Source organism: Grammomys surdaster, unplaced genomic scaffold (genome assembly GCF_004785775.1).
Source record: "Grammomys surdaster isolate TR1022 unplaced genomic scaffold, NIH_TR_1.0 125630, whole genome shotgun sequence".
NCBI classification, from domain to species: domain Eukaryota; kingdom Metazoa; phylum Chordata; class Mammalia; order Rodentia; family Muridae; genus Grammomys; species Grammomys surdaster.
The window spans coordinates 822,422-847,199 of record NW_021620469.1 but is presented as its reverse complement, the minus strand read 5'-3'; the positions used below and the strand labels follow the sequence as shown (position 1 = coordinate 847,199).

General features: G+C 41.0%; 1 protein-coding gene and 1 non-coding gene across 3 annotated transcripts; one reads left to right on the top strand and one right to left on the bottom strand.

Annotated features, from left to right (window-relative positions):
• Positions 1-19,288: 19,288 nt before the first annotated feature.
• Positions 19,289-19,370, top strand: LOC114638857. Its single transcript, XR_003713929.1, has one exon. It is a non-coding gene; the product is annotated as a small nucleolar RNA SNORD55/SNORD39 (small nucleolar RNA).
• Positions 19,371-19,640: 270 nt separating this feature from the next.
• LOC114638822 (granzyme E-like) lies at positions 19,641-22,654 on the bottom strand. 2 transcript variants are annotated; one of them, XM_028787400.1, is made up of 5 exons: positions 22,539-22,654; positions 21,387-21,537; positions 20,785-20,920; positions 20,326-20,586; positions 19,641-19,931 (listed from the first exon to the last, which is right to left on the bottom strand). In XM_028787400.1, exons 1-5 carry the CDS (start codon positions 22,591-22,593, stop codon positions 19,788-19,790), a joined length of 747 nt encoding a protein of 248 aa, XP_028643233.1. In that variant the 5' UTR covers positions 22,594-22,654; the 3' UTR covers positions 19,641-19,787. The 2 variants fall into 2 exon arrangements, with proteins under 2 accessions (XP_028643233.1, XP_028643234.1); XM_028787401.1 differs by having other exon boundaries at positions 20,785-20,933; positions 21,388-21,537; positions 22,539-22,636.
• Between the last annotated feature and the right edge of the window lie 2,124 nt (positions 22,655-24,778).

Sequence of the window (24,778 nt, the reverse complement as noted above, 5' to 3'; positions counted from 1 at the left end):
ATACATATCAAATTTGATATACAATAATACACACAAATTAGCAAAAATTTACACCATGAGAAGATTGAGTTTATTCTAGGAGCATGTGGTTGTCTTTGCATTTGAAAATTGGTTGCTATAGTAACTAACTGATTAGAGAGAAACATTGTTCACAGTGATGCAAGAACAAAAGGAAAAACTGCCTAAGTATTTGCTAAATTTCACAATCATTCATTGCATTTTTTTACAGCAAATTAGAAAGGAATCTGATCTCATAAAATTAAACACTAATAATAATTAATGGTGAAACATAAGAAACGTTTTCTTTCAGAGCAAAAATATATCAAAATACCTGGATATAAATTGCCATCCATCATCTTCCATGTCATGTTAGCAGTTTGAGTTAGTTAGGCAGGAAATATAAGTGAAAGGGCTAAGGCCCAGGAAGGAGGAAACCAAACTGTAGTATTTGTGGATAGGGAAGTACTTAGAGAGGCTTTAAAAGAATCTACAACTAAATTACCATCATTGATATAAGAGCCTAACAAAGGGGCTGGATAAAAAAAATCAATTGTATTTTTACAAATATAGCAATAGTGTTAGAAAAATTAAAAATGCAATAATTTAATATATAATTGCATAGAAATGAAAAAATGATAAAACTACATGAAAGTTTAAAAGAACAGATGTGATAAAAATGAGCAAAGAATCATTTAAGAAGACTTAAACATAGTGATTTCCATGCACATGAACTGGAAGACAATACTATAAAAGTGTCTTTTTCCCCAAAGTTGACATGTAGATCCATTGCTCTTGAGAAATATTTTGTAGGATTCTTTGCAAGTGTGTGTGTGTGTGTGTGTGTGTGTGTGTGTGTGTGTGTGCTGATATGTGACATAGCATATGGAGAGAGTTCAGAGGACAACCCATGGGGGTTAAGGTTTGCTTTTAGACCTCACACAGTCCGATATTGACATACCACATACGACAATTTTGTTCTCCATCAAATACTCACTGAGCAGGGTCAACTCTGCTCAGATCAGACAAGACTAGGCATGTTCCGGGGGGAAGGTATGGCTGTTGGCTGCATATTTAATTTTTGATAGAAATTACATCCCTTGACGTAGTAAAAACTAATATTCTCTTATTTCTAATAATGAGAAATGATATTTATAAGGCACAAGCTTTTCCAGCATCCTAGAAGCACAGACATTTCTATGTGGAAGAGATAAAACTTTACCTGTTATTTATGCCACTTCAAAAATTCTAGGAGAGGAAGGACATTGACCAAATGTGAATAAAGACTTGAAAATATGAGACATCAATATCTCTATCATAGATAAAGATTTTATATACTATAATTAAAAGTAAACAATATAAAGAGAATAATTGATGGATTTGATACATTAAAATCGAGAGGAAACAAAGACAGAGATTCTTAGAACACACACAACCAGCAAGACTTGTGAGTCAAGTTATATAATGAACTTCCATAAAGCAGTGTGAAAGATAAATAAATAAACAGCATAATGGACTTTAATAGAAATCTCAAAACAGAACAACCAGCTGACCAATAAACATCTTGAGAGTTGCTGATCTCACCAGGTATCACCAAAGCAGCAAGTTAAAACACTCTGAGCTACCAACATCACCACCCATCCATCGATATAAATGTGAAGGAAGCCTGTGTCCAAGAAGGCTGCATCAAGCCAGAATCGCAGCACTTCAAGGATTGGCATAGAGAGTCATAGAGGGCTTCTGGAGAATGGCCCACTTCCTGACATAAAACACAGTGATTGTCTTATAAGTATTCTTTCAAGAGTATACATGGAATCTGTAGACTTTTCAAGTGAGCATATTTCACAATAAACACACACACACACACAGTTTGCTTGCTATAGAGTGGGTGTTAGAGAAAACATTTGAGTGGAGAGGAGATTAGCATAATATATTAGAGCTTGTACCTTTAAAATGTTTTTACTTTAATAAAAAATGTGGTTTGAACAAGTAAGACTGTGATAGGTTTCACAATGTCCATGGCTGGTGGCATCTGTTTCCGGCTGTTCCACTACATTTCTGTCAGTTACAGTTTTTCTCCTTTGGGGTGTTGGGACACCAATAGTGGGTGTTTCCCATCTCCACGCTCTGATCCTCTGGGCAGGCAGTGAACAGATGCCACTGGCTCAGAGTTCTACCCTCCCGCCCGCCCCCCCCCCCAATCAAGAAACCAATTTAGTTGTTCTTGACTTTGTAGGAGACTGGGACTCTACTGACCTCAGGTCCTCAGGGTGTCTTAGTGTCACTCCTGAAATGGTGTTTGGAAAAATCTCAGATGCCTCCTCTGAGTGTGGATATTTTGTCATTATTGGTGTTGGGAGTAGGATGCATCACAAGCAGTCCTTTTGACATAGTGTCTGCAAGCAGCCAGACCTTTTAATGGAGAATTGGAGTGTGTGTTGCTTTCTGTGAAATAGCAGCAGGCAACAAAGGAGATATGGAAGCTCCAAACGGTCCTGAAGCACGTGATTGCAATAGCAGATTTGCTGGCATCTGCACAAAACCCCTCAGATTGAGAATGCAGATGGAACAACACATGTGGATGTCTCAGGTCTTCAGCATGCAAGTCAGAACGATATTTCCAAGGTTAGGCAGAGGTCAATGTAAGCAAGAAGAGGAGTACACTTTGAGACCCTCTTGGCAAACCTTCAGACCATCCAAATAAGCAACAATATAGGTCATGATATAGGTATGGAATGAAGTGCTAACAAGTCAGAAAAGTTTATCTTAAAATTCTATTTAGTGACATTCAGAAACCTGTATTCTCTTATGGTGAGTGGAAAAAGCAGAGTGTAAAACCATGTATATAATTTAATTCTAATTCTATAGAGGGAAAGGGGCAATAACCAGAAAGAAGGGCAATTTTATATAACCCTTACTTGCATCACCATATTATCTATTTTTCCATAAGGGAGATGATTGTTCCTACTTACCCTTTTTTAATTTTTTATTTTTTGGAGACAGGATCTCAGGTAGCTCAGGGTGGACTCTAAGTCTCTGTGTTGCCAAGGATGATTTTGGATTCATAATCTTCTTCATCACTAGTGCTGGGATTGCAGGCATGCACTACCATGACAGACTGGGTTGAAATGTACTAGTTTTATAAGAAGAGAAAATTATGTTGCTTACAGGAAAATGGATGGAAATAGAGGTCATTTGGAGAAATGAAATAAACCAGACTCAGAAAGACAAATGTCACATGCTTTCTTTCAGGTGTGGATTTTGGAGACAGGGAGACATGGTAGTAAAGGGTGTCTATTAGAAATATGGAAGGAGGTAAGGCTTGGGGCAGGAGGGAAAGGGTAGGGGAGGCTGAATAGGATTAAAATGTGTTATATGCATATAAGGAAATTTCCAAGTGAAACCCACTACTTTGTAAAATCAGTATATGATAATAAAAGAAGATGGTAGAGGAAGGAAAATCTAAAGTAGGGCCCATATGTTCTTACAAACAGCAATGGCATTAAGCATTGTAATCACCATGAGCTAAGCATGTTCCCTTGCTCCCAGCTCAGGTGAGGGCTAATGCTGTACTGTGACTGTTGTTGTACAACATGAGAACACGTCAAAGCTCTCCTTAGAAAATGTCTTGGGTTGAGGAGGGAGGGAGAGAGACAACTAGAATTAGGGGGCATCTCATCAACAAGCCAGAAACCTACAGCAATAGGACCTCCCAGGAATCTATGAGGATGACCCTAGCTAAGGCTCCAAGTAATGAGGATATGGAACCTGAACTTGCTATTTCCTGTAACCAGGTGAGACTACCAGTGGAGGGATTGGGACTCCAGCCCAGCCACAGAATCTTTAACCTATACTTTATTATTGTGGATTTGGTTTATTGTTTTTATTATGTTAATTGGGTTCCTCAAAAAATTACAAGAGAATCCCTCATGCAAAATGCTGTGGTTCCCTGCTCCCACTTGGTTCTAATTGGTAAATAAAGTTGCTGAGAGCCAATGGTTGGGCAGGGAGACAGAGGAAGGACTTTAGTTTTCCCAGGGCAAGGGAACTGAGTAACAAAGAAGGAGGAGAATCGCCATGCTACGGAAAGAATAAGATTCAAGCTTGAGAGCTGCTAGAAGAGAGGCATACCAGCCATGTAAGAGCCAGGAAAGAGTGGTCCCAGGGCCCCCAGCCCCACTGGGTCTGGGGAAGGAAAGATGGAATATAGATTTTAGTAAGTAATAACTCAGAAGTATCAGAGGGGAGGTGTTAGCAATGTGGAAGTCTGAGAGTGGCCCAGCTGACTAAGGCATATTAAATATAAGGCTGTGTGTGTGTGTGTGTGTGTGTGTGTGTGTCTTTCATTCAAGAATCCAGAGCACCCTTCCTCCACTGCCTGGTCCTGTGGGCTGGGGCAGACACAGAGTTGGTCTGCTCCTGTCCTGTGGGGATACTGACTCCTGAGTCATCCTAGAGGAGCCACTGCACTCAGAGCAGCCGAGGAGCCACTGCACTCAGAGCAGCTGAGGATCCACTGTACTCAGAGCAGCTGACACTGAGTTGATCTACTCCTGTCCTGTGGAGATACTGACTCCTGAGTCATCCTAGAGGAGCCACTGAACTCAGAGCAGCAGAGGAGCCACTGCAATCAGAGCAGCAGACACCAAGATGAGAATCTTAAGACTACAGAGACATCTGGACTCTGAGGAGCTCTGCAACAAGCAAGATAACTGGAAATACAGACTCCAGTCTTACACAGTGAGGGCAGGCAACACTAGAGTTAACCAGATGGCGAAAGGCAAGTGCAAAACATAAGCAACAGAAACCAAAGTTTCTTGGCATCATCAGTACCCAGTTCTCCCAATATAGCAAGCCCTGAACACCCCATCACACCTGAAAAGCAGGATTCAGAATTAAAATCACTTCTCATGATGATGATAGAGGATTATAAGAAGGAATTAAGTAACTCCCTTAAAGAAATACAGGAGAGTACAAGTAAACAGAAGCCCTTAAAGAGGAATCACAGAAATCCCTTAAGGAAATGCAAGAAAACACAAAGGAGGAATTAAACAAAAAAATTCAAGATCTGAAAATGGAAATAGAAACAATAAAGAAAGCTCAAAGGGAGACAACCATAGAAATAGAAAACTTAAGAAAGAGGTCAGGAGTCATAGACGCAAGCATCACCAACCGAATACAAGAGATAGAAGAGAATCTCAAATGCAGAAGATGCGGTAGAAAATATTGACACAGTTGTCAAAGAAAATGCAAAATGCAAAAAATTCCTAACTCAAAACATCCAGGAAATCCAGGACACAATGAGAAGACCAAACCTAAGGATAATAGGTATAGATGAGAATGAAGAGTCCCAACTTAAAGGGACAGTAAATATCTTCAACAAAATTATTGAGGAGAACTTCCCTAACCTAAAGAACAAGATGCCCATAAACATACAAGAAGCCTACAGAACACCAAATAGAATAGACCAGGAAAGAAATACCTCCCGTCACATAATAATCAAAACATCAGATGCACAAAACAAAGAAAAAATACTAAAAGCAGTAAGGGAAAAAGGTCAAGTAACATACAAAGGCAGACCTATAAGAATTACACCAGACTTCTCACCAGAGACTATAAAAGCCAGAAGAGCCTGGACGGACATCATACAGACCCTAAGAGAACACAATTGCCAGCCCAGATTACTATACTCAGCAAGACTCTCAATCACTATAGATGGTGAAACCAAGATATTCCATGACAAAACCAAATTTGCACAATATCTTCCCACAAACCCAGCACTTCAAAGGATAATTGATGGAAAACACCAACACAAGGAGGGAAACTACAACCTAGAAAAAGCAAGGAAATAATCTTCCAACAACCCCAAAAGAAGATAACTATACAAACATAACTTTACCTCTAATAGCAAAAATAACAGGAAGCCCCAATCATTTTTCCTTAATATCTCTTAACATCAATGGTCTCAATTCCCCAATAAAAAGACGCAGACTAGCAGACTGGATACACAAACAAGACCCAGAATTTTGCTGCATACAAGAAACGCACCTCAGTGACAAAGACAGACATTACCTCAGAATAAAAGGGGGGAAAACAATTTTCCAAGCCAATGGTCCCAAGAAACAAGCTGAAGTAGCCATTCTAATATCAAATAAAATCGACTTTCATCCAAAATTAATCAAAAAAGATAAAGAAGGACACTTCATACTCATCAAAGGAAAAATCTACCAAGGTGAACTCTCAATTCTGAACATCTATGCTCCAAATGCAAGGGCACCTACATACATAAAAGAAACTTTACTAAAGCTCAAAACACACATTACACCTCATACAATAATAGTGGGGGATTTCAACACCCCACTCTCAGCAATGGACAGATCATGGAAACAGAAACTAAACCGAGACACTTTGACATTAACAGAAGTTATGAACCAAATGGACTTAACAGACATCTATAGAACATTTCATCCTAAAACAAAAGAATATACCTTTTTCTCAGCACCTCATGGTACCTTCTCCAAAATAGACCATATAATTGGTCACAAAACAGGCCTCTACAGATACAAAAAGATTGAAATAATCCCTTGCATCTTATCAGATCACCACGGAATAAGACTGATCTTTAATAATGACAAAACCAATGGAAAACCCACATCCACATGGAAACTGAACAACTCTCTACTCAATGATGACTTGGTCAAGGAAGAAATAAAGAAAGAAATTAAAAACTTTTTAGAATTCAATGAAAATGAGGACACATCATACCAAAACTTGTGGGACTCCATGAAGGCAGTGCTAAGAGGAAAACTCATAGCTCTAAATGCCTACAAAAAGAAACTGGAAAGAGCACACACTAACAAGTTGACTGCACAACTAAAAGCTCTAGAACAAAAGGAAGCAAATACACCCAGGAGGAGTAGAAGGCAGGAAATAATCAAACTCAGGGCTGAAATCAACCAAATAGAAACAGAAAGAACAATACAAAATATCAATAAAACCAGGAGTTGGTTCTTTGAGAAAATCAATAAGATAGATAAACCGTTAGCCAGATTAACCAGAGGGCACAGAGACAGTATCCAAATTAATAAAATCAGAACTGAAAAGGGAGACATAACAACAGAAACTGAAGAAATTCAAAAAAATCATCAGATCCTACTACAAAGGCCTATACTCAACAAAACTGGAAAACCTGGAAGAAATGGACAATTTCCTAGACAGATACCAGGTCCCAAAGTTAAACCAGGAGCAGATAAACCATCTAAATAGTCCCATAACCCCTAGGGAAATAGCAGCAGTCATTAAAAGTCTCCCCACTAAAAAAAGCCCAGGACCAGATGGTTTTAGTGCTGAATTTTATCAGACCTTCAAGGAAGACCTAATACCAATTCTCTTCAAACTATTCCACAAAATAGAAACAGAAGGAACACTACCCAATTCGTTCTATGAAGCTACAATTACACTCATACCCAAACCACACAAAGACCCGACAAAGAAAGAGAACTTCAGACCAATCTCCCTTATGAACATCGATGCAAAAATACTCAATAAAATTCTAGCAAACCGAATCCAAGAACACATCAAAACAATCATCCATCATGATCAAGTAGGTTTTATCCCAGGAATGCAGGGATGGTTCAATATTCGGAAATCCATCAATGTAATCCACTATATAAACAAACTCAAAAAAAAAAAAAAACCACATGATCATCTCACTAGATGCTGAGAAAGCATTTGATAAAATTCAACATCCCTTCATGATAAAAGTCTTGGAAAGATCAGGAATTCAAGGCCCATACCTAAACATAGTAAAAGCAATTTACAGCAAACCAGTAGCCAACATCAAGCTAAATGGAGAGAAACTTGAAGCAATCCCACTAAGATCAGGGACTAGACAAGGCTACCCACTCTCCTCCTACCTATTCAATATAGTACTGGAAGTCCTAGCCAGAGCAATTAGACAACAAAAAGAAGTCAAAGGGATACAAATAGGAAAGGAAGAAGTCAAAATATCGCTATTTGCAGATGATATGATAGTATACTTAAGTGACCCCCAAACTTCCACCAGAGAACTCCTAAACCTGATAAACAACTTCAGCAAAGTGGCTGGTTATAAAATCAACTCAAACAAATCAGTAGCCTTCCTCTACATGAAAGATAAACAGACTGAAAAAGAAATTAGGGAAATGACACCCTTCACAATAGTTGCAAATAATATGAAATACCTTGGTGTGAATCTAACCAAGCAAGTGAAAGACCTGTATGACAAGAACTTCAAGTCCCTGAAGAAAGAAATCGAAGAAGATCTCAGAAGATGGAAAGATCTCCCATGCTCATGGATTGGCAGGATTAATATAATAAAAATGGCCATCTTGCCAAAAGCAATCTACAGATTCAATGCAATCCCCATTAAAATCCCAACTCAATTCTTCACAGAGTTAGAAAAAGAAATTCTCAAATTCATATGGAATAACAAAAAACCCAGGATAGCGAAAACTATTCTCAACAATAAAAGAACCTCTGGAGGAATCACCATTCCTGACCTCAAGCTGTACTACAGAGCAATAGTGATAAAAACTACCTGGTATTGGTACAGAGACAGGCAGGAAGATCAATTGAATAGAATTGAAGACCCAGAAATGAACACACACTCCTATGGTCACTTGATATTTGACAAAGGAGCTAAAACTGTCCAGTGGAAAAAGGACAACATTTTCAACAAATGGTGCTGGTTCAACTGGAGGACAACATGTAGAAGAATGAAAATTGATCCATTCTTATCTCCTTGTACAAAGCTCAAGTCTAAGTGGATAAAGGACCTCCACATAAAACCAGATACACTGAAACTAATAGAAGAGAAGGTGGGGAAGACCCTCGAATACTTGGGCACAGGGGAAAAGTTCCTGAACAGAACACCCATGGCATATGCTCTAAGATCAAGAATTGACAAATGGGACTTCATAAAATTGCAAAGTTTCTGTAAGGCAAAGGACACTGTCAATAGGACAAAACAACAACCAACAAATTGGGAAAAGATCTTTACCAATCCTACATCTGATAGAGGGCTAATATCCAATATATACAAAGAACTCAAGAAAGTAGACACCACACAACCAAATTACCCTATTAAAAAATGGGGTATAGAGCTTAACAAAGAATTTTCAATGGAAGAAACTCGAATGGCGGAGAAGCACCTAAAGAAATGTTCAATGTCCTCAGTCATCAGGGAAATGCAAATCAAAACAACTCTGAGATTCCATCTCACACCAGTCAGAATGGCTAAGATTAAGAACTCAGGTGATAGTAGATGCTGGCGAGGGTGTGGAGAAAGAGGAACACTCCTCCATTGTTGGTGGGACTGCAAGATGGTGCAACCACTTTGGAAAGCAGTCTGGCGGTTCCTCAGAAAATTGGACATAGCATTACCTGAGGATCCAGCTATACCACTCCTAGGCATATACCCAGAAGATGCTCGAACATATAACAAGGACATATGCTCAACTATGTTCATAGCAGCCTTATTTATAATAGCCAGGAGCTGGAAAGAACCCAGATGTCCTTCAACTGAGGAATGGATTCAAAAAATGTGGTATATTTACACAATGGAGTATTACTCAGCTATTAAAAACAATGAATTCGAGAGGTTCCTAGGTAAATGGATGGAACTAGAAATTATCATCCTGAGTGAAGTAAGCCAATCACAAAAGAACACACATGGTATTCACTCACTGATTATTGGATATTAGCCCAGAACCTTGAAATGCCCAAGATGCAACTCACAGGCCACATGAAGCTCATAAAAAAGGAAGACCAAGTGGGGGTGATTCAGTTCTTCTTAGAAGGAGCAACAAAATACTCAAGGGAGCAAACATGGAGACAAAGTGAGGGACAGAAACTGAAGGATGGGCCGTCTCAAGACCACTCCACCTGAGTATCTATCCCATGTGCAATCACCAAAGGTAGATGCTGATGTGGAAGTCAGGAAGTACATGCCAATAAGGGCCTGATATGGATGTCTCCTCAGAGGCCTTCAAGAGTCTGACATATTCAGAGGCAGATGCTCACAACTAGCCATTGAACTGATCATGAGGTTCTCAATGGAGGAGTTAGAGTGAGGACTGAAGGAGCTGAAAGGGTTTGTGGCACCATGAGGAGAGCAACAATACCAACCAACCACAGCTCCCAGGGTCTAAACCACCAGCCTGGGAGCACTTATGGAGGGATCCAGGGCTTCAGCTGAATATGTAAGAGTAGAGGGCCCTGCCGGGCACAGGTGGAAGATGAGATCCTTGACCTCATGAAGGCTGGACGCCCCAGGGGGTGGAAATTTTGAGGGTGGGGAAGTGGGAGTGGGGGGGTAGGTGGGGGTTACATCCACAGAGAAGAAGTTGGAGGGGTAAGAGGATAGGGGGTTCCCGGGTGGGTGGGGGATGGGGTAAGGGGATAACATATGAAATGTAAATAAAATATCCAATAAAAACAATAAAAAAAATTTAAAAAATAAATAAATAAATAAATAAATTCCTTGTTTGGATTTGCAAAAAAAAAAAAAAAAAAAATCCAGAGCATTGGTGTGGGTATCAAGGAATACTCCACTGCCAGCAGGGAGATTAAAGTAGGTTTAATCAACTACTGCTACAATTTATCCTGCCTACAAGATGTGCTGGGATAAAGCTGTCACAGAAATTGTTGGAGTGGTCAGCCAATGACAGGCCCAGCTTGAGATCCATGCCATTAGAGGGAACCTACTCCTGACACTTCCTGGAGGTCCAGGACCCAGAAGCTGGATAGTCTAGAGATCTACAATAGAACCACACATAACTGGTAAACAACAATAAAAACAAACAAACCCCCCAACAACAAAAATCAATGAAAAGATTCCTAATGATATTCTGCTATATCATACATTGGGGTCCAATTGTCATTAGAGAGGCTTCATCCAGTAACTGATAGAAACAGATGGAACCAAACATTAGGTAGAGCTGGAGAATCTTGCAGAAGATGAAGAAAAGGACTGAAGGAGCCAGAGGGGTCATGAAAACACCACAAGAAAACACACAGAATCAACTAACCTGGGTTCATAAGGGCTCACAGAAATTGAACCCACAATCAGGGAGTCTTCACAGGTTTGACCTAGGCTCTCTGCATAAATATTACAGTTGAGTAGCTTGGTCTTTTTATGAGACTTCTAACAGTGAGGGCAGGGGCTGTTTCTGGCTCTCTTTCCTGCTTTTTGTGACTCTTTTCCTCCTACTGGGTTGCCTCATCCAGCCTTAATACAAAGCAAGGTACTTAGCCTTACTGTAACTTGATATGCCATGTTTGGTTGATATCCATGGGGATAAGAGAAATCGAGAGAGCTGATAGGGCAAGGAGGACAGAAGGGAGGTGAGGAGGTACTTGGGGGAAAGGAAGGGAGGAGAACCGTGGTTGGGATGTAAAAAAAAAATCATAAAAAGTCACTAGGGGAGAGCATGTGTTGGTAGGGAGATGGGATCAGGGAGCAACTTAGGGTAGGGGGTAGGGATGGAAAGAGGATCAATGTATATAGAGATCTTTATAAGCAATCAGCCTTGTCAAGAGCACCTCTTCATGCTGTCTAGTCAGAAAGTCTCATAGGTAGTGTTTCTATCTGATATAAGTCATAGGACTGATTGACACTGTTCTACAAGATTCCCCTTACCTTGGTAGTAGACCTCTTGTACACTGAGCCATGGACTCTGGCTTGTACTCTAGGACTCTTGGTGGCTGGATTGAAGTGGAAATTTCTGGTTTCGTTGGAAACTCAGTTATGTCATATGGTGTTTTCCTGGGGGAGGCAGGTGAAAGGATGTTTTGCTGAAGCAGATATATGGGAGGATCTGTGTTATTTAGAAAGAATATAAATATGACCCCACAGACAGTAGGGGATGCTCTGGCATTGGGTCTCCTTATTCTGCTTCACTAGTCTTCACTGATGATGCTCTGGTATTGATTTACCTTGCATCACATTACTGATCTTTGCTTGTCACGACTTCATAGAGAATAACTTGCCAAAGAACTTCTCATGATATTCTGGAAGCTTCTTGCTGCTTCTGTGGACTCACGCCAATTGGTGGAGCGAGCCTCACAATTTCTTCTGAATAGAACTGCTGCTGCTGATTCACATGGTTATTGCTGAGTGGGCTGGACTGCAGTTGTTGATTTCCATTGGTGTTTTGCTAAAGGACTGGACTTCTGACAATGAAGACTGGAATAGCCCCAAAGAAGTATTTCTAAACAGGTCCACAACCTGCTTCCTACTAACCTTTCTCTGTCTACTACCTCTGGTGGGTGATGGGCTAGAAGGGAGGTTAAAGGGTTTAAGAACCCTTATTAAAGTAAGTTTTTAAAAATCTAGGCCACCACTGTTTTTTGTTTGTTTGTTTGTTTGTTTTGTTTGTTTGTTTGCTTGTTTTTGGCGCTGCTCTCTTGCACTGTCTGCTGGATATCTCTACACAGGTGTCTAACTCTGTTCTCAGTATGTTGCTGTGGGTAGTGCTGTGAACCAGGCTGGAGGAGGGAGGGAGTTAGCACCTGAACATTGGGACTGCTTTGTACGAAGCATAACTCTATCTGTTCCCCCTCGTTATTCAATGTTTTGAGTTTTGTTTGTTCATAGCCATGTGCTTGGTTTGTTATTACTTTTTTTTTCTTTTAAATCCTTTTTATCTGCAGGCCACTACAGCCAGGGATTCAGGTAAGGAACTGATGATCTTCACCGATCCCCCAGTTCCTCTAAAAACAATCACCAGACTCATCCCCTATGTAGTCCACATGATTGAGAGACTTCTTCTCAATCTCTGCCCCTACTCCCAGGGGACAAAGCAGATACTGGTAGAACATCATGCTTTCCTTCTTCCTGTGGACTCCCCAACCCTTCTTAGCCCATCCTCATTTCTATGTTAGCTCCCAATACCTAGAAACACATTTTACCTGAATCTGCCAGTGGCCACACATATCAGGATCCCAGAAGAATTTCCTCACAGGAAACACACAGCCACCACACTTTCCAAGGAACCAGAAAGGGCAACAGAATTGCCTTAGTTAGGATTTCTATTGCTCCATGACCACAGCAACTCTTATAAATGAAAACATTTAATGGGGCTGGCTTACAGTCTTAGAGGGTTAGTCCATTATCAACATGGCAGGAGCATGGTGGCATGCAGGCAGATATGGTACTAGAAAGGTAGCTGAGAGTTCAATATCTGGGTCAGCAGGCAGCAGGAAGAGAAAGTCACTCTATACATGGCTTGATCACCCCCAGTGACACACTTTCTCCAACAAGGCTGCAACTATTCCAACAAGGTCATACCTTCTTATAGTGCCACTCCCTATGAGACTATGGGGGCCATTTTCTTCCAAACCACTACAAGAACTAAGGAACAAAACAAAACACTCACCCAACAATGACAAGACCAGATATCAGCATCTAGAACCACATCTTCTGAAACCCAGACACCAGCATAAAATCACAATTAATAACAGGCAGCACATGTCTAGTCTAGAGCCCAGGAACCCTATCACAGCAGGCCCTGAGTACTGCAACATGGCTGAAGCACAAGAGATAGACCTTAAGATACCCTTTATGAATATGATAGATGTCCTGAAAGAGGCAGTGAATAAATCTCTTAAAGAAATCTTTGGAAATACAAACATACAGTGGAAATGAATAAAATCATTCAAGTGCAGAAACATCAATAAAGAAAACAACAACAAAAAAAAACAAAGAAAATCTGAAAATGAAAAATTTAGGAACTTTAATAGCAACCTCAGATACAAGCTTCACCAACAGAATACAAGAGATGGAAGAAAGAATCTCAGGCATTGAAGTCACAATAGAAGAAATGGATGCCCTGATCAAAGAAAAGGTTAAATCTAAAAACTCATGAAACAAAGCATCCTGGATATCTAGGAGACTATGAAAAGATAAAATCTAAGAATAATAGAAATGCAAGAAGGAGAAGAAATACAGGTCAAAGCCACGGAAGATGTTTTCAACAATATCACAGAAGAAATTTGCTCTAATGTAAAGAAAGAGGTGTCCATCAAATAGAACATCGAATAGATTGGACCAGAAAAGAAAGTCCTCATGGCACACAATAATCAGAACACCAAATGTACAGAACGAAGAAAGAACAGTAAAAGCTGCAAAGGAGAAAGACCAAGTAACATGCAAAGTCAGACCTATTAGAATTACACCTGACTTCTCAACAGAGATATAGGGATGGTTCAAGATATGTACATCAATAAACCTAATTTATTATATAAACAGACTGAAAGACAAAAACCACATGATCTTCTCATTAAATGAAGAAAAGGCCTTTGACAAAATCCAACACCCCTTCATGATAAATTATCATAGATTTATTTATCTATCCTCAGTATAGTACTTGAAGTCATAACTAGAGCAATAAGAAAACTGAAGGTGATCAAGGGATACAGGTTGGAAAGGAAGAAATCAAAGTATACTTATTTGCATTTGATAGAAAATTGTACACAAGTTATCCTAAAAGAAACCCACTTAGAAACTCCTACAGCTAAGAAATTCTTTCATCAAGGTAGCTGCATACAAAACTCACTCACAAAAATTATAGCCCTCCTATACACAAATGACAGACTGGGAAAGAAATCAGGAAAACAACCCTTTTTACAAGAGCCTCAAATAATATGAAATATCTTGAAGCAACTATAAGTAAGTAAAAGACTTGCCTGACAAACACTTTAAGACACTGAAGAAAGAAACTGAAGAAGATATCAGAAGATGGAAATATGACCCATTATTATTATTAGGAAATGTATGGTTATGGGTTCTGCCCCTCCTGGTGGGGTGCCCTGGTACTGCTAGTTCACAGGCTTGGAGAAGGCAGGGTAAAATCTGGAACAGATAGAGTCCAAGGTCTGCCCCTTCCCTCTGGGGCATCAGCCATTGCTGTATGCCAGACCAAAGTAGGGGAAGAGAGGTTGAGACAAATACATTCTATAAGGCTCTGGTCTGGCAGGGATGCCGGGAGTGTTACAGCTCTCAGAGAAGGGATAAAGTTCCAGTGGCCAGCACAGGGCAGGTGGTCTCAGTTCTGGTCTCAGTTCAGTTCTGTACAGCTGCAATGTCCACAACCAGTGCTCTGATGTGAGCCCCTGAGAGCCATGGGATCCTGGCCAGGCAAGCAAGCCCAAGGTCCAACGATGAGTGCTTCAGGGAAGAGAGTCCTCCCCAAAATGTTAGAGTTCAATAAAATAACCAGTCTCAGAGGATCCTTGGTGAAATAGCTTGCACACTTCATTTTATGTGGACAGGAACTATATGAACTGAGGGATAAATACATCTTATTGGCTGAGGCTAAGATACTGGTGATGCTCTATATTGCCTGTGATCACCTTAGTTGAGGGTCATGATTACGTGTTCCAGAGCAGGCATGGAGGCAGCGAGGGAGCAGCTCTGCTACTGTCTCAAATCTCTGAGATTCCTGGAGTTTGAACATGCTTCATCTCATCACAAGTCTCATGCCTGTCTGGTAGCACTGTCCACATGCTCTACAAAAAGGAAATAGAATAGGTAGTTATGGATGGATGAGGGGGCTGGGATGAGAGTATCAAATGGGGAGGGGATAACGGAACAAGGGAGAGAACAGAGGGAAAGACAGCTAAGATCAAGGGCCATTTGAGGAGTAGTATAGAAACCTAATATACTAGAAACTTCCTAAAATATATAATATATGAAGGTGATCCAAATGAAATTACCGAATAATGTGTTAATCCCACCTGGTGAGAATAAGACCACGATCACAATTTTGAGCCAAATTTATAACAAGGTTGTCTTTTATTGGGGAGCACCCAAGAGCTGGCCACTGACTGCTTCCTAAGTTAGGTTAAAGAGAGCAGCCCTGAGTCCATTTCTTGGGCCCTTCCTAAGGAGTAGAATCATAAGTAGTTAGAAAGCAGGTTTACAGAAGAGAGATGATGGGGCAATAAAGAAATACAGGAAAGCAAAAAAAACAAAAACAAAAACAAAAAAACAAAAAAACCCCAAAAAAACAAAAGTGAAAACAAAACAAAGCAAAACAAACAAACAAACAAAAAAACCCAAGTGATTTAGGGAGGGTTATGGAGGATCTGGGAGTTCTCAAGGACATGTCAAGGTCATGGGACAGGTCAGGCTCCAAGAAACAGACTTAAAGACAGTAACTCAGCTCTTATAGTATAATGGAAACATTTTTAAAAATCCAACATCATGGCTCCTACCTTCAAAATGGAGTCAGGCAGGTTCCTCAACTTGGGGAGACAGATCTCTAACTGGACATCTCTTGTCATTAAATGAAGCTTCCAGTATATATGATACTGCTTGGGTGACCAATAACCTGGTACTAGATAGACCAAGGGACCTAGGGTAAAACCAAATACTACTGTTCTAAACAAATAAACATCACAAAACAAGCAATAAAATGACTCTAAATGGCATTGCTATAGATCAGTGCCTTGCTTGGCCATCATAAGAGAAGCTTCCTCCTGCTGCAGATGGGAACACATACAGAAACCCACAGCCAGACAATATGTATAGAGTGAGAAGCCTTGGACAACTATCCCAAACTTAATGTTTCTGTCAAATCCCTCCCCTCAGGGTTCAGGCGATCCTGCAGAAGAGAAGGAAAAAGAGTGTGAGAGCCAGAGGGAATAGAGGACACCAAGAAAACAAGGCCTTCCAGTCAACATGGTCAATGTTCATATGAACTCACAGAAACTGAGGCAAAATGCACAGGGCCTGCTCAGGTCTGTATCAGGTCATTTTTTTTTAAAAAAATACATTATGGCTTCTAGTCTAGTGTTTTTATGGGATCCCTGAGTGTTCAAGTGAGTGAACCTCTGATTATTGTGCTTTGTCTTGGTCTCTTTCCTTCTGTTTGTTTTTTCTAATTCTGAAGTGTTAGTTTTTTATTTATCGTATTATATTATTATATGATATGATATTATAATTATCCCTTAGATGCCTGTTTGTTTTAAAGTGAGAGACAGAAAGGTGGTGGATCCAGATGGAAGGGAGATGGAGAGAGGAGAGGGGGGGATCATAATCAGGATATATTATGTGAGGGAACAAAATCTACTTTCTATAAAGGGAATAAAAGTAAAAAAACAACACTAAAACCCATCTCCTGTACAAACTAACACACTAACCAACATAGTAGGGAAAGTTCCAGAAGTTATTAGAAAATTCTAAATACATTTCTTTTTGTTATAATGAGAAATAATATTTAAATATTAATTTGCACAAAAGACAAGAATCATAAGCCAATGTTTATAGAGAAAACTGACAATGTCATACAAATACATACAGATTGCAAAAGAGAAATAATTGGCCTTAACAAAAACCTGAGAATATTGCACTGCCTTCACTGTTAAGCATCGATAACTGTTGTACAAAGGAGGAAAACAAGGAGGAAGAAGAGGGGGAGAAGGAAGAGGAGGAAGATAACGAGGAGGAAGAAGAGGAGAAGGAAGAGAAGCAAAACCAACAGCTTCATTCGTAAAATTTGTGTTTCTTTCTTCCTTAAATGTCTAGGCAGAGACATATAGCCAGAAGCTGGCTTGTCTTCACACAGAAGCATGGAATACCCAGCGGTTCCTCACTGTGCCCTGTCATGTTCTTGCCATTGCCAACTTCTTGAGGGCTGAGTTTTCACTCTGAGGACTTGGTAGAAAAAGGGAGAAATAGCAGTTTTGATGTGTTTTGTGCTATTCTTATTAATTTAAATAACTTTATATTTTAACTATAAAATTTTATTATATCATTGCTAATTTCTTTAATTTTTTATTTTAATTTGTTTATACGATATTTGTTGATAGAATTATTTTCCCTCCCGCAACTCTTCCTGGACCTCCACATCCGCCTGCTTCATGCTCTCATTCTCTCTCAAAGCAAACAAACAAACTAACAACTGAAAACAAACTCAATACGCAAAACAAGAAACAGAAACCACCCTTTCCAAATAACCTTCAGAAAATGAAAATCAAAGCAAATGAACTGAAAAATAATTAAGTCCCTTAAATACCACCATGATGAGTTATATGTAAATGCAAAACAGAATCAAAGAAAACCAACATCCAACAGTGCAGGAACTTTGAAAGTATAATTCCCCACTGATGCTGTGTGAGGAACTTACTAGAGTCACGTGGGCCACCATGTACTGTCTTATACTTCACCTGGAATGGCAGAGTCTATAGTTTGAATGTCAAGCAAGCTAAATCATCTCTGCTCACCTTTCTCCTGCCCACCTATATTGATGAGGGCTCCACATGAGGTACATTGAAAACCACAGGGCTGGAGGAGTTCCAGCTTCATCCCAATTCCACAAACTGCATTCAGAACCAAAGAAAACCAATGCATGAGACACCATTAGAATATAGAGAGTTTAATCGTGTTTTTTAAAAAATGATTGTGTTATTTTCAAATATAGATTCATTTGTGTGAAATTGAGCTGTCTAGAGAAACAAGAGGATGAAGGTTAACAAGGAGTCTACAGTGTACCTGATACAAAACCAGAGACCTACAAGTGTTGATTGATGATGTCAAGAGACAAAATTAGCCTAGCATCCCTTAAATCCCTAGGATTCACAAACTGCCATATCCCCATGTGGCCAGCAGGGGAAGGCAGAGGTTCCTGACCGAGCAAGGGTAGTTGACAAACTGGAGGACTTGGCTGAGCCTCTCTGTCCATGGAACTCCTGGGTTGGAACAGGGCTCACTATCCAGGCTTAGGTGGGAGGGGTGAGCACAGGTGACTGGCAGCCCAAGTCTGGCTGCAATGTGAGGTAGAGGAGACTCCACAGTTTTGGAACTTACAGGTAGAACAGTGAAAGGCTGGTGTAAGTCAGGCCTGGGTGAGGTAGGGATGGGATAGAAACTTTTGGTAGCTGGAGGAGGTCAGATGGAAAACACTGGAAGGCCAGCAAGGGGGACAGAAGTGACTGAGCTCTGGGCTGGGCTGGGTAATGAGACTCGGGTAAGTCTGTGTCCATCAGAGGAGTGTCTCAGTCTTCTAGTCTGCAAACAATTCAGGTCATGAGAATCCCCTACCCTGCTAGAAAGGGGGACCTGAAACAGGAAACTTAATGCACTGCACAGCTCATGGCCTTCTGAATTCCCAGAGTCAAATCTCCCTTCACCCCACTGCCTTGTTCGGCTCTCTGCCATTGTTGGGGCTGGATGAAGGTGGCTCAGAGATGGAGGAATTTGCTAGGCCCAGAAGATTCATGTCTGGAGGACTAAGGACGAATGAGTGACTGAGCACAGGGCACCTCAGTAGTGCTGTAGACTCCTGATGATTGTGTGTTGAGAAAGCTAACCTTGGAGACTTGAGAATTAAAAATGGATATGGCTGACTGTTATGGCACACACCTCTAATCTTAGCACTGAGGAAGCAGAGGGGGGCAGATTTCTGTGAGTTGAAGGACAGGAAGTTTTACATAGCAAACTCCAAGCCAGAAAACAACATCCTACCTCCCACCAAGTATTGGTGATAAAAATGTAAGAATCCTGTAGCCTGAAGTTCCAGTAAGAGAAGGGGCTGGGGAAGGAGGAGGAAGCAAAGCCCAGAACTGACAGGGGAGGTCTGCCTGGACCAGCGATGTGTGCAATCAATTAAGTGGCTAAAACAGCAAAGAACTTCAGTTATATGCATTCCAGAGGTTATTTATTATGAATTTTCAGTCGTTGTTGCCCACTCCACATCATTCTTGCCTGAGGTCAGGCAGGCTGGTCGGCACAGGTGGTTTAACATCTGTTAGAGGTGCTTCATGTTACTGCTTATCCATGGCAGGAAGTATACAACCTTAGTGAAGACTCCTGAAGAGATTGTCCAATTTTTTGTATAGGCTACAACTCCATGAGCTTTGTTGTCACACACGAGGGGTCCCCCAGAGTCACCCTGTAGGCAGAGAAAAGAAGAACTTATCTTGAATTCCTCTGGCTCTGTTTTCCCCACCTCCTCCTGGCAAGGCTAACTCTTAGATCAGGGCCAGGACAGGTTTTCCAGCTTCCCTCAGTACCAGAGCTCCAGGCAGGCCCAAATTTTCTTTCTAGCTCAGTCTTAGGCTTTCCCTGAACTCCTCATGGATACTCTGAGATAATTTATCCTGTTTAGGATGACAGATTTTTTTTTCCAAGCTTACACTCTTGCTCTACCCACACAAGAGCCAAAAGCCAGATTTTGGGACTTTCCTGTTCTCTGAGCTGAGGCTTGCAGGGTTTGACATTCTCACACCTTGGCCTTTCCCAAGCCCTCTCACCCCTCATTTTGTCTGTTAAATGCTTATCCCCACCTCATAAAAAGTCTTTTTTTTCTTCCAGTCTCCAGCACAAATCTCCGTGGTATTGGTGTAGTGAGGAAAGCGTTTTTTGCATTTTTTGTCTTCCTGAATGATCAGCTGAACCTCTCGTAGGCGGGAAGATCCTTCAGTGGCATTGATGGACGTTTTTCCCCAGCCAGCCACATGGCACACATCCCCTGGCTTCACCTGGTCACTGGGCTCAGGCAACTTGAGGGGCTTCACAGCTTTATTCCTCTTGGCCTTACGCCCCAACTGACAGGAAAGATGATAGAGAGATCAGCTCAGCTAAGATCCTGCAAGCCTGAGACTTTTAAAGTCTGGATAGAAGTGAGGGAAGAAGAACCAGGATAAGAAAAGGAAAGATGTTCTAGCTCTGTACCAAGAAGAGCACAGCTGGGGGGCAGTAACAGGTGGGAAGATGTTGGTGGTTGGAAGGGTGTCAGGTCTCACCTTTAACAGCATGATGTCACTAGAGAAGACAGTATCATTATAGTCTGGATGGGGAATGGCTTTTGCCACAGGGATGATCTGCTGTGTATCCTCCTTAGCCTCGATGTTGTTGGCCCCCAGTGTGACTGTCATTGAGCTGTGGAGAGAGCAGAGTGGAAAGGAGAGATGAGTCAGAGAGGATGCAGTGCAGGAGCTGTGAAAGGCAGGGCAGGCAGGGTAGGGCTCAAGCTGAGAGGAATTGAGGACTCAGGAGAGCCTCAGGGTCAGACCTACTACTCTCCGATTCTTAAGGATATTGGACTCCCGGGAATTCCCTCTTGTATCTAGGCAATGTTCCATAGCTTGCACTGTGTTTTAATGTGATCTTTCAATGTCAACCACTGCTCTAGTTTGTCCAGTGCAGTTGATCATCTCAAGTGTGCTGCTGGCTCTGACATCTTAGACTCTGATCTAAAATTTGTCTCTCATCTGACTCCCGTTGTCACAGTCCTTCCTTCAAGAGAAATCACATGGGAACATCCACAATAAAGGACAGAAGCTCCTGTGTATGTGTGAGTAGGGGGTGGTGCCTAAGAAAATGTGGGCTAGCTGCTTCTCCTCACCTGTTTCTGCAGTGAGCAGCAGTCAGCACAAAGTTGTCTTGAACCAGGAAGCCTCCACAGTATCTCTTATTCCCTTGAATATCCACAGACTCAACAAATGCCATGTAGGGGCGGGAGTGTGGCTTCACCTTATGGCCACCGATGATCTCATCTGAAAAAGGGGCTAGAGTATGGGGTGTCTGGAAGCAGTAGATCAGGTGAGGAGGGGAGATCTAGGAAGGGACTGACTGGGGGTCAGATCTGCAGTCCCTAAAGCTTGTTGCAAACAGGATTCCTTGCACATGGAATAATCTTTGCTCACAAGCCTCAGAACCCAGCTCTGTCTTCACCACATAGAGCCTGAGGGGATCCTGTGAATATCCACATTAGTTTTTGATTGTTAGTGAGTCATCCTAAACACTGTAGAATTGACTGGTGTCATTTTCTCACATTTTACCTCCATGCCCTATAGAGGTGGATTTTCTAACATTATCTGTGTTTGGTACCTAACACATCTTGGGTTCTCAGTAAATGCTTTTTTTTGCATGAATGAGTGGTTTGTAGTTAACTGGGGGTCTAGTGGGTCAGTGCTGGTAGGATTCAGAGCCAAGGGATATTGGGGTAGTGTGCTGTCCCAGCTGGGAGTAGCTGGGGACCTGCAGAAGAAGTGGAGAGACCAACTAAAACTAGACTGCAAAGCTAGTGGAGCATGCAGTGCAGGATCTTGTCAGCCTGGGCCTCTTTCTTCTGCAGGACTGGGGGTGGACTTAATGAATGATGCTCATACTCTTGAGCTGGTGGACTCACTTCATTACAGGCTGGACATTAAAGCTGCCTTTCCCTCAGTTGTAATCAAGTTAATGATGTGCCCGTTGTATCTTTGCATTGTCTGCCACATCTCTTTCTAAGGATCATCCAGTCTACAGGTAATGAAAAAGAAAAAAAAATTAGCTGGAAGAAACTAGTAGCTACTAAATTTCTGAGAATACCTCTCTTCCTCAGACATTGATGAGAATCTAGCCAGTGTCACATTTCCATGTCTGGATTTGGTATGGGACCTGAGGTTCAGAAACTTCCTGGTTTCAGTGGCAGAACAATTCCTAACTACTGATGGGCAGAAAAACAACAACAGTTTCATGGGCTGGCATATCTGCCACAGGGGCGGTCACTCACCTGCACCAGCTCCAAGAGGCAGAAGTAGGGTCAGGAGAATCAGGACTGGTGGCATCTTCCCAGGAAGGCTGCTCAGGTTGGAGAAGAGCAGAGCAGACACAGCCTTTGGAAGGGGAGGAAGGTGTTGGATCAGTGGCCTCACAGGCATTTTAAAGCTATGCACCTTTGCTTCTGATTGACGTCACATTACTTAAGGAAATATTCTGCTTTGGGTAAAAACAAACTGTCACCACACTGACATCCTATGAGCTAAGCTGAGATAAAGATCAAGAATGTAGATGTTGGAGGCTGTGGTTGAGGAGGCTGAGACCTCAGGAAGTCCACAGTGAACAGAGACAAGTGTGTCCTTTTCTAAGGCTAAGACACTTTGGCATCTGGTAAAATTTATTCGAGTTTCTTTGCTTTTTTTATTCCTTCGTTTCTTTAAAAAAATAATACTGACAACCAAATTATCCTAACAACAGTTATAGTATACTTACACACACACACACATACACACACACAAAGTTACACAATACTTTGTGACAATTGATACTGTGCCATATCTCTTGGGCAGTATCAAAGTGCATCATGTCATTAACCTTTGAAATGACTGATCATCCTGTGGAATAATCTGAATATTCTAATGAATTAACCTGAACTCACGCTGAGTCTCTTGAAACTCCTAGGAAGTCACAGAGAAATCTCAAAAGCATGTGTTACTGTCATACATAGTTAAGTGTAATAACGGATCACAAATGACAGGTACCGGATTTCTAGTTATTGTCATTTAACTCTGGGAAGAGCTTGAGGATTGAATTCAATGGTCAATAAGATTAGATCAGCATTGTCTTCCCTGTTGATGACTTTAATGATATTTTGTACAAAGATGCCTAGTATTTCCTATAAACAAACAAGGACCGTGATCATGGGTGACTATTTAATGGGCTACATCCAGGATTGAGAAGGACAGGGATGCAGCCATGAAAATGCCCATCTTGACTGGAGTCAGCAGAGAGCCCTGGGGGTTGAGACAGGCTGGTCTCGCCTTGAGCACAGGGGTGTGTGTGTGTGTGTGTGTGTGTGTGTGTGTGTGTGTGTGTATCCAGAAAACCACAGAACTACTGGATCCTGCTTTCCCATCACTGCTGCATGGAATTCAGATACTTTTGAACTTTCTCATTTTATATTTTGGAACCAAGGAAGGATTTCTTGTCTTCATTGTGAACTAAAGTTGTGATCTTATTTGAATCAAAATTTGTCATCTAGTCCACTCTTATGTAACCTTTTAGCTTTTCTGGGCCACCTTGAAGGGATGACTCTTTTGGGCTACACATTACCTACATAAACTATAATGAGCATGATATTTCCCCCTAAAAGGGACTGTGTATAAATGACATGACATCTGCACATACGGATAAGCAAACAAAGCCTAACAGAACAGAATAATCTTAATTATTGAATTGTTTAATAAAATCTCAAATATTATATTTTTGTTAGGATAAATTGGTCATCTCTCTATGAGCACATAGAAAGAATCTTAAGTCCATGAAAGAGAGTCCATATCTGTAATATCTAATGAGTAAATTATGCATATGTAAGAAATAAAATTTGTTCTGTTATTCTTCTATTTTAAATGTATGAGTCTGTGTATACAAACACCAACTCTTGGGTCTCAGTGGAAAAACATTAAAACAGATGGCTATAAGCTAATGTCAACAGAAAGCTTTTGTGGAAATTTATAAGCCTGAGTAGTCATAGACCTTGTAAATAGATAGCCTTGGCAGACAATACCAACTTAGATAAGGACAAGCGAGTCATAGGCAGAGTCATAGTGACTTGTCCCCTGAACCTTCACCCAGCCGATACCCGGTTCTGAAGATATCTGTATTCCCCCTGAACACCCACACTCCAGTGTCATTCCCTTCCCCACATCCTGCCTTTCTGTGTTTATACCCCTGTGTGAATTAATTATGATTTGAGAAAATTTTTTTAAAAAAAAGTATGAGTGTGTGTCGAAATTCAGCATTGCTTTTGGTAACTGAAAGTTTCACCCCCTGCCTTGGTGGGCACAGCTCTGACCTCAGTGAATTCCTAAGGCACTACTGAGATGTTTTGGTTCTAATCTCACTGTTAGTGTGCTTAACACTTAAAATGGAAAGTAAAATTAAAACCTTACATCATTCCTCATTATTCCTCTTACCTCATCCACATCTCTTCATGCCCTTCAGATTCATGGCTTCTTATTCTTTACTTATCAT

Coding starts and splice junctions, on each gene's coding strand:
- LOC114638822 (XM_028787401.1), bottom strand. CDS start 22,593: ATGCCACCAGTCCTGATTCTCCTGACCCTACTTCTGCCTCTTGGAGCT. Junction 20,934..21,387: donor TGCTGCTCACTGCAGAAACA/GGTGAGGAGAAG, acceptor CCTTTCCACTCT/GCTCTCTCCACAGCTCAATG. Junction 20,587..20,784: donor GTGACATCATGCTGTTAAAG/GTGAGACCTGAC, acceptor CTTTCCTGTCAG/TTGGGGCGTAAGGCCAAGAG.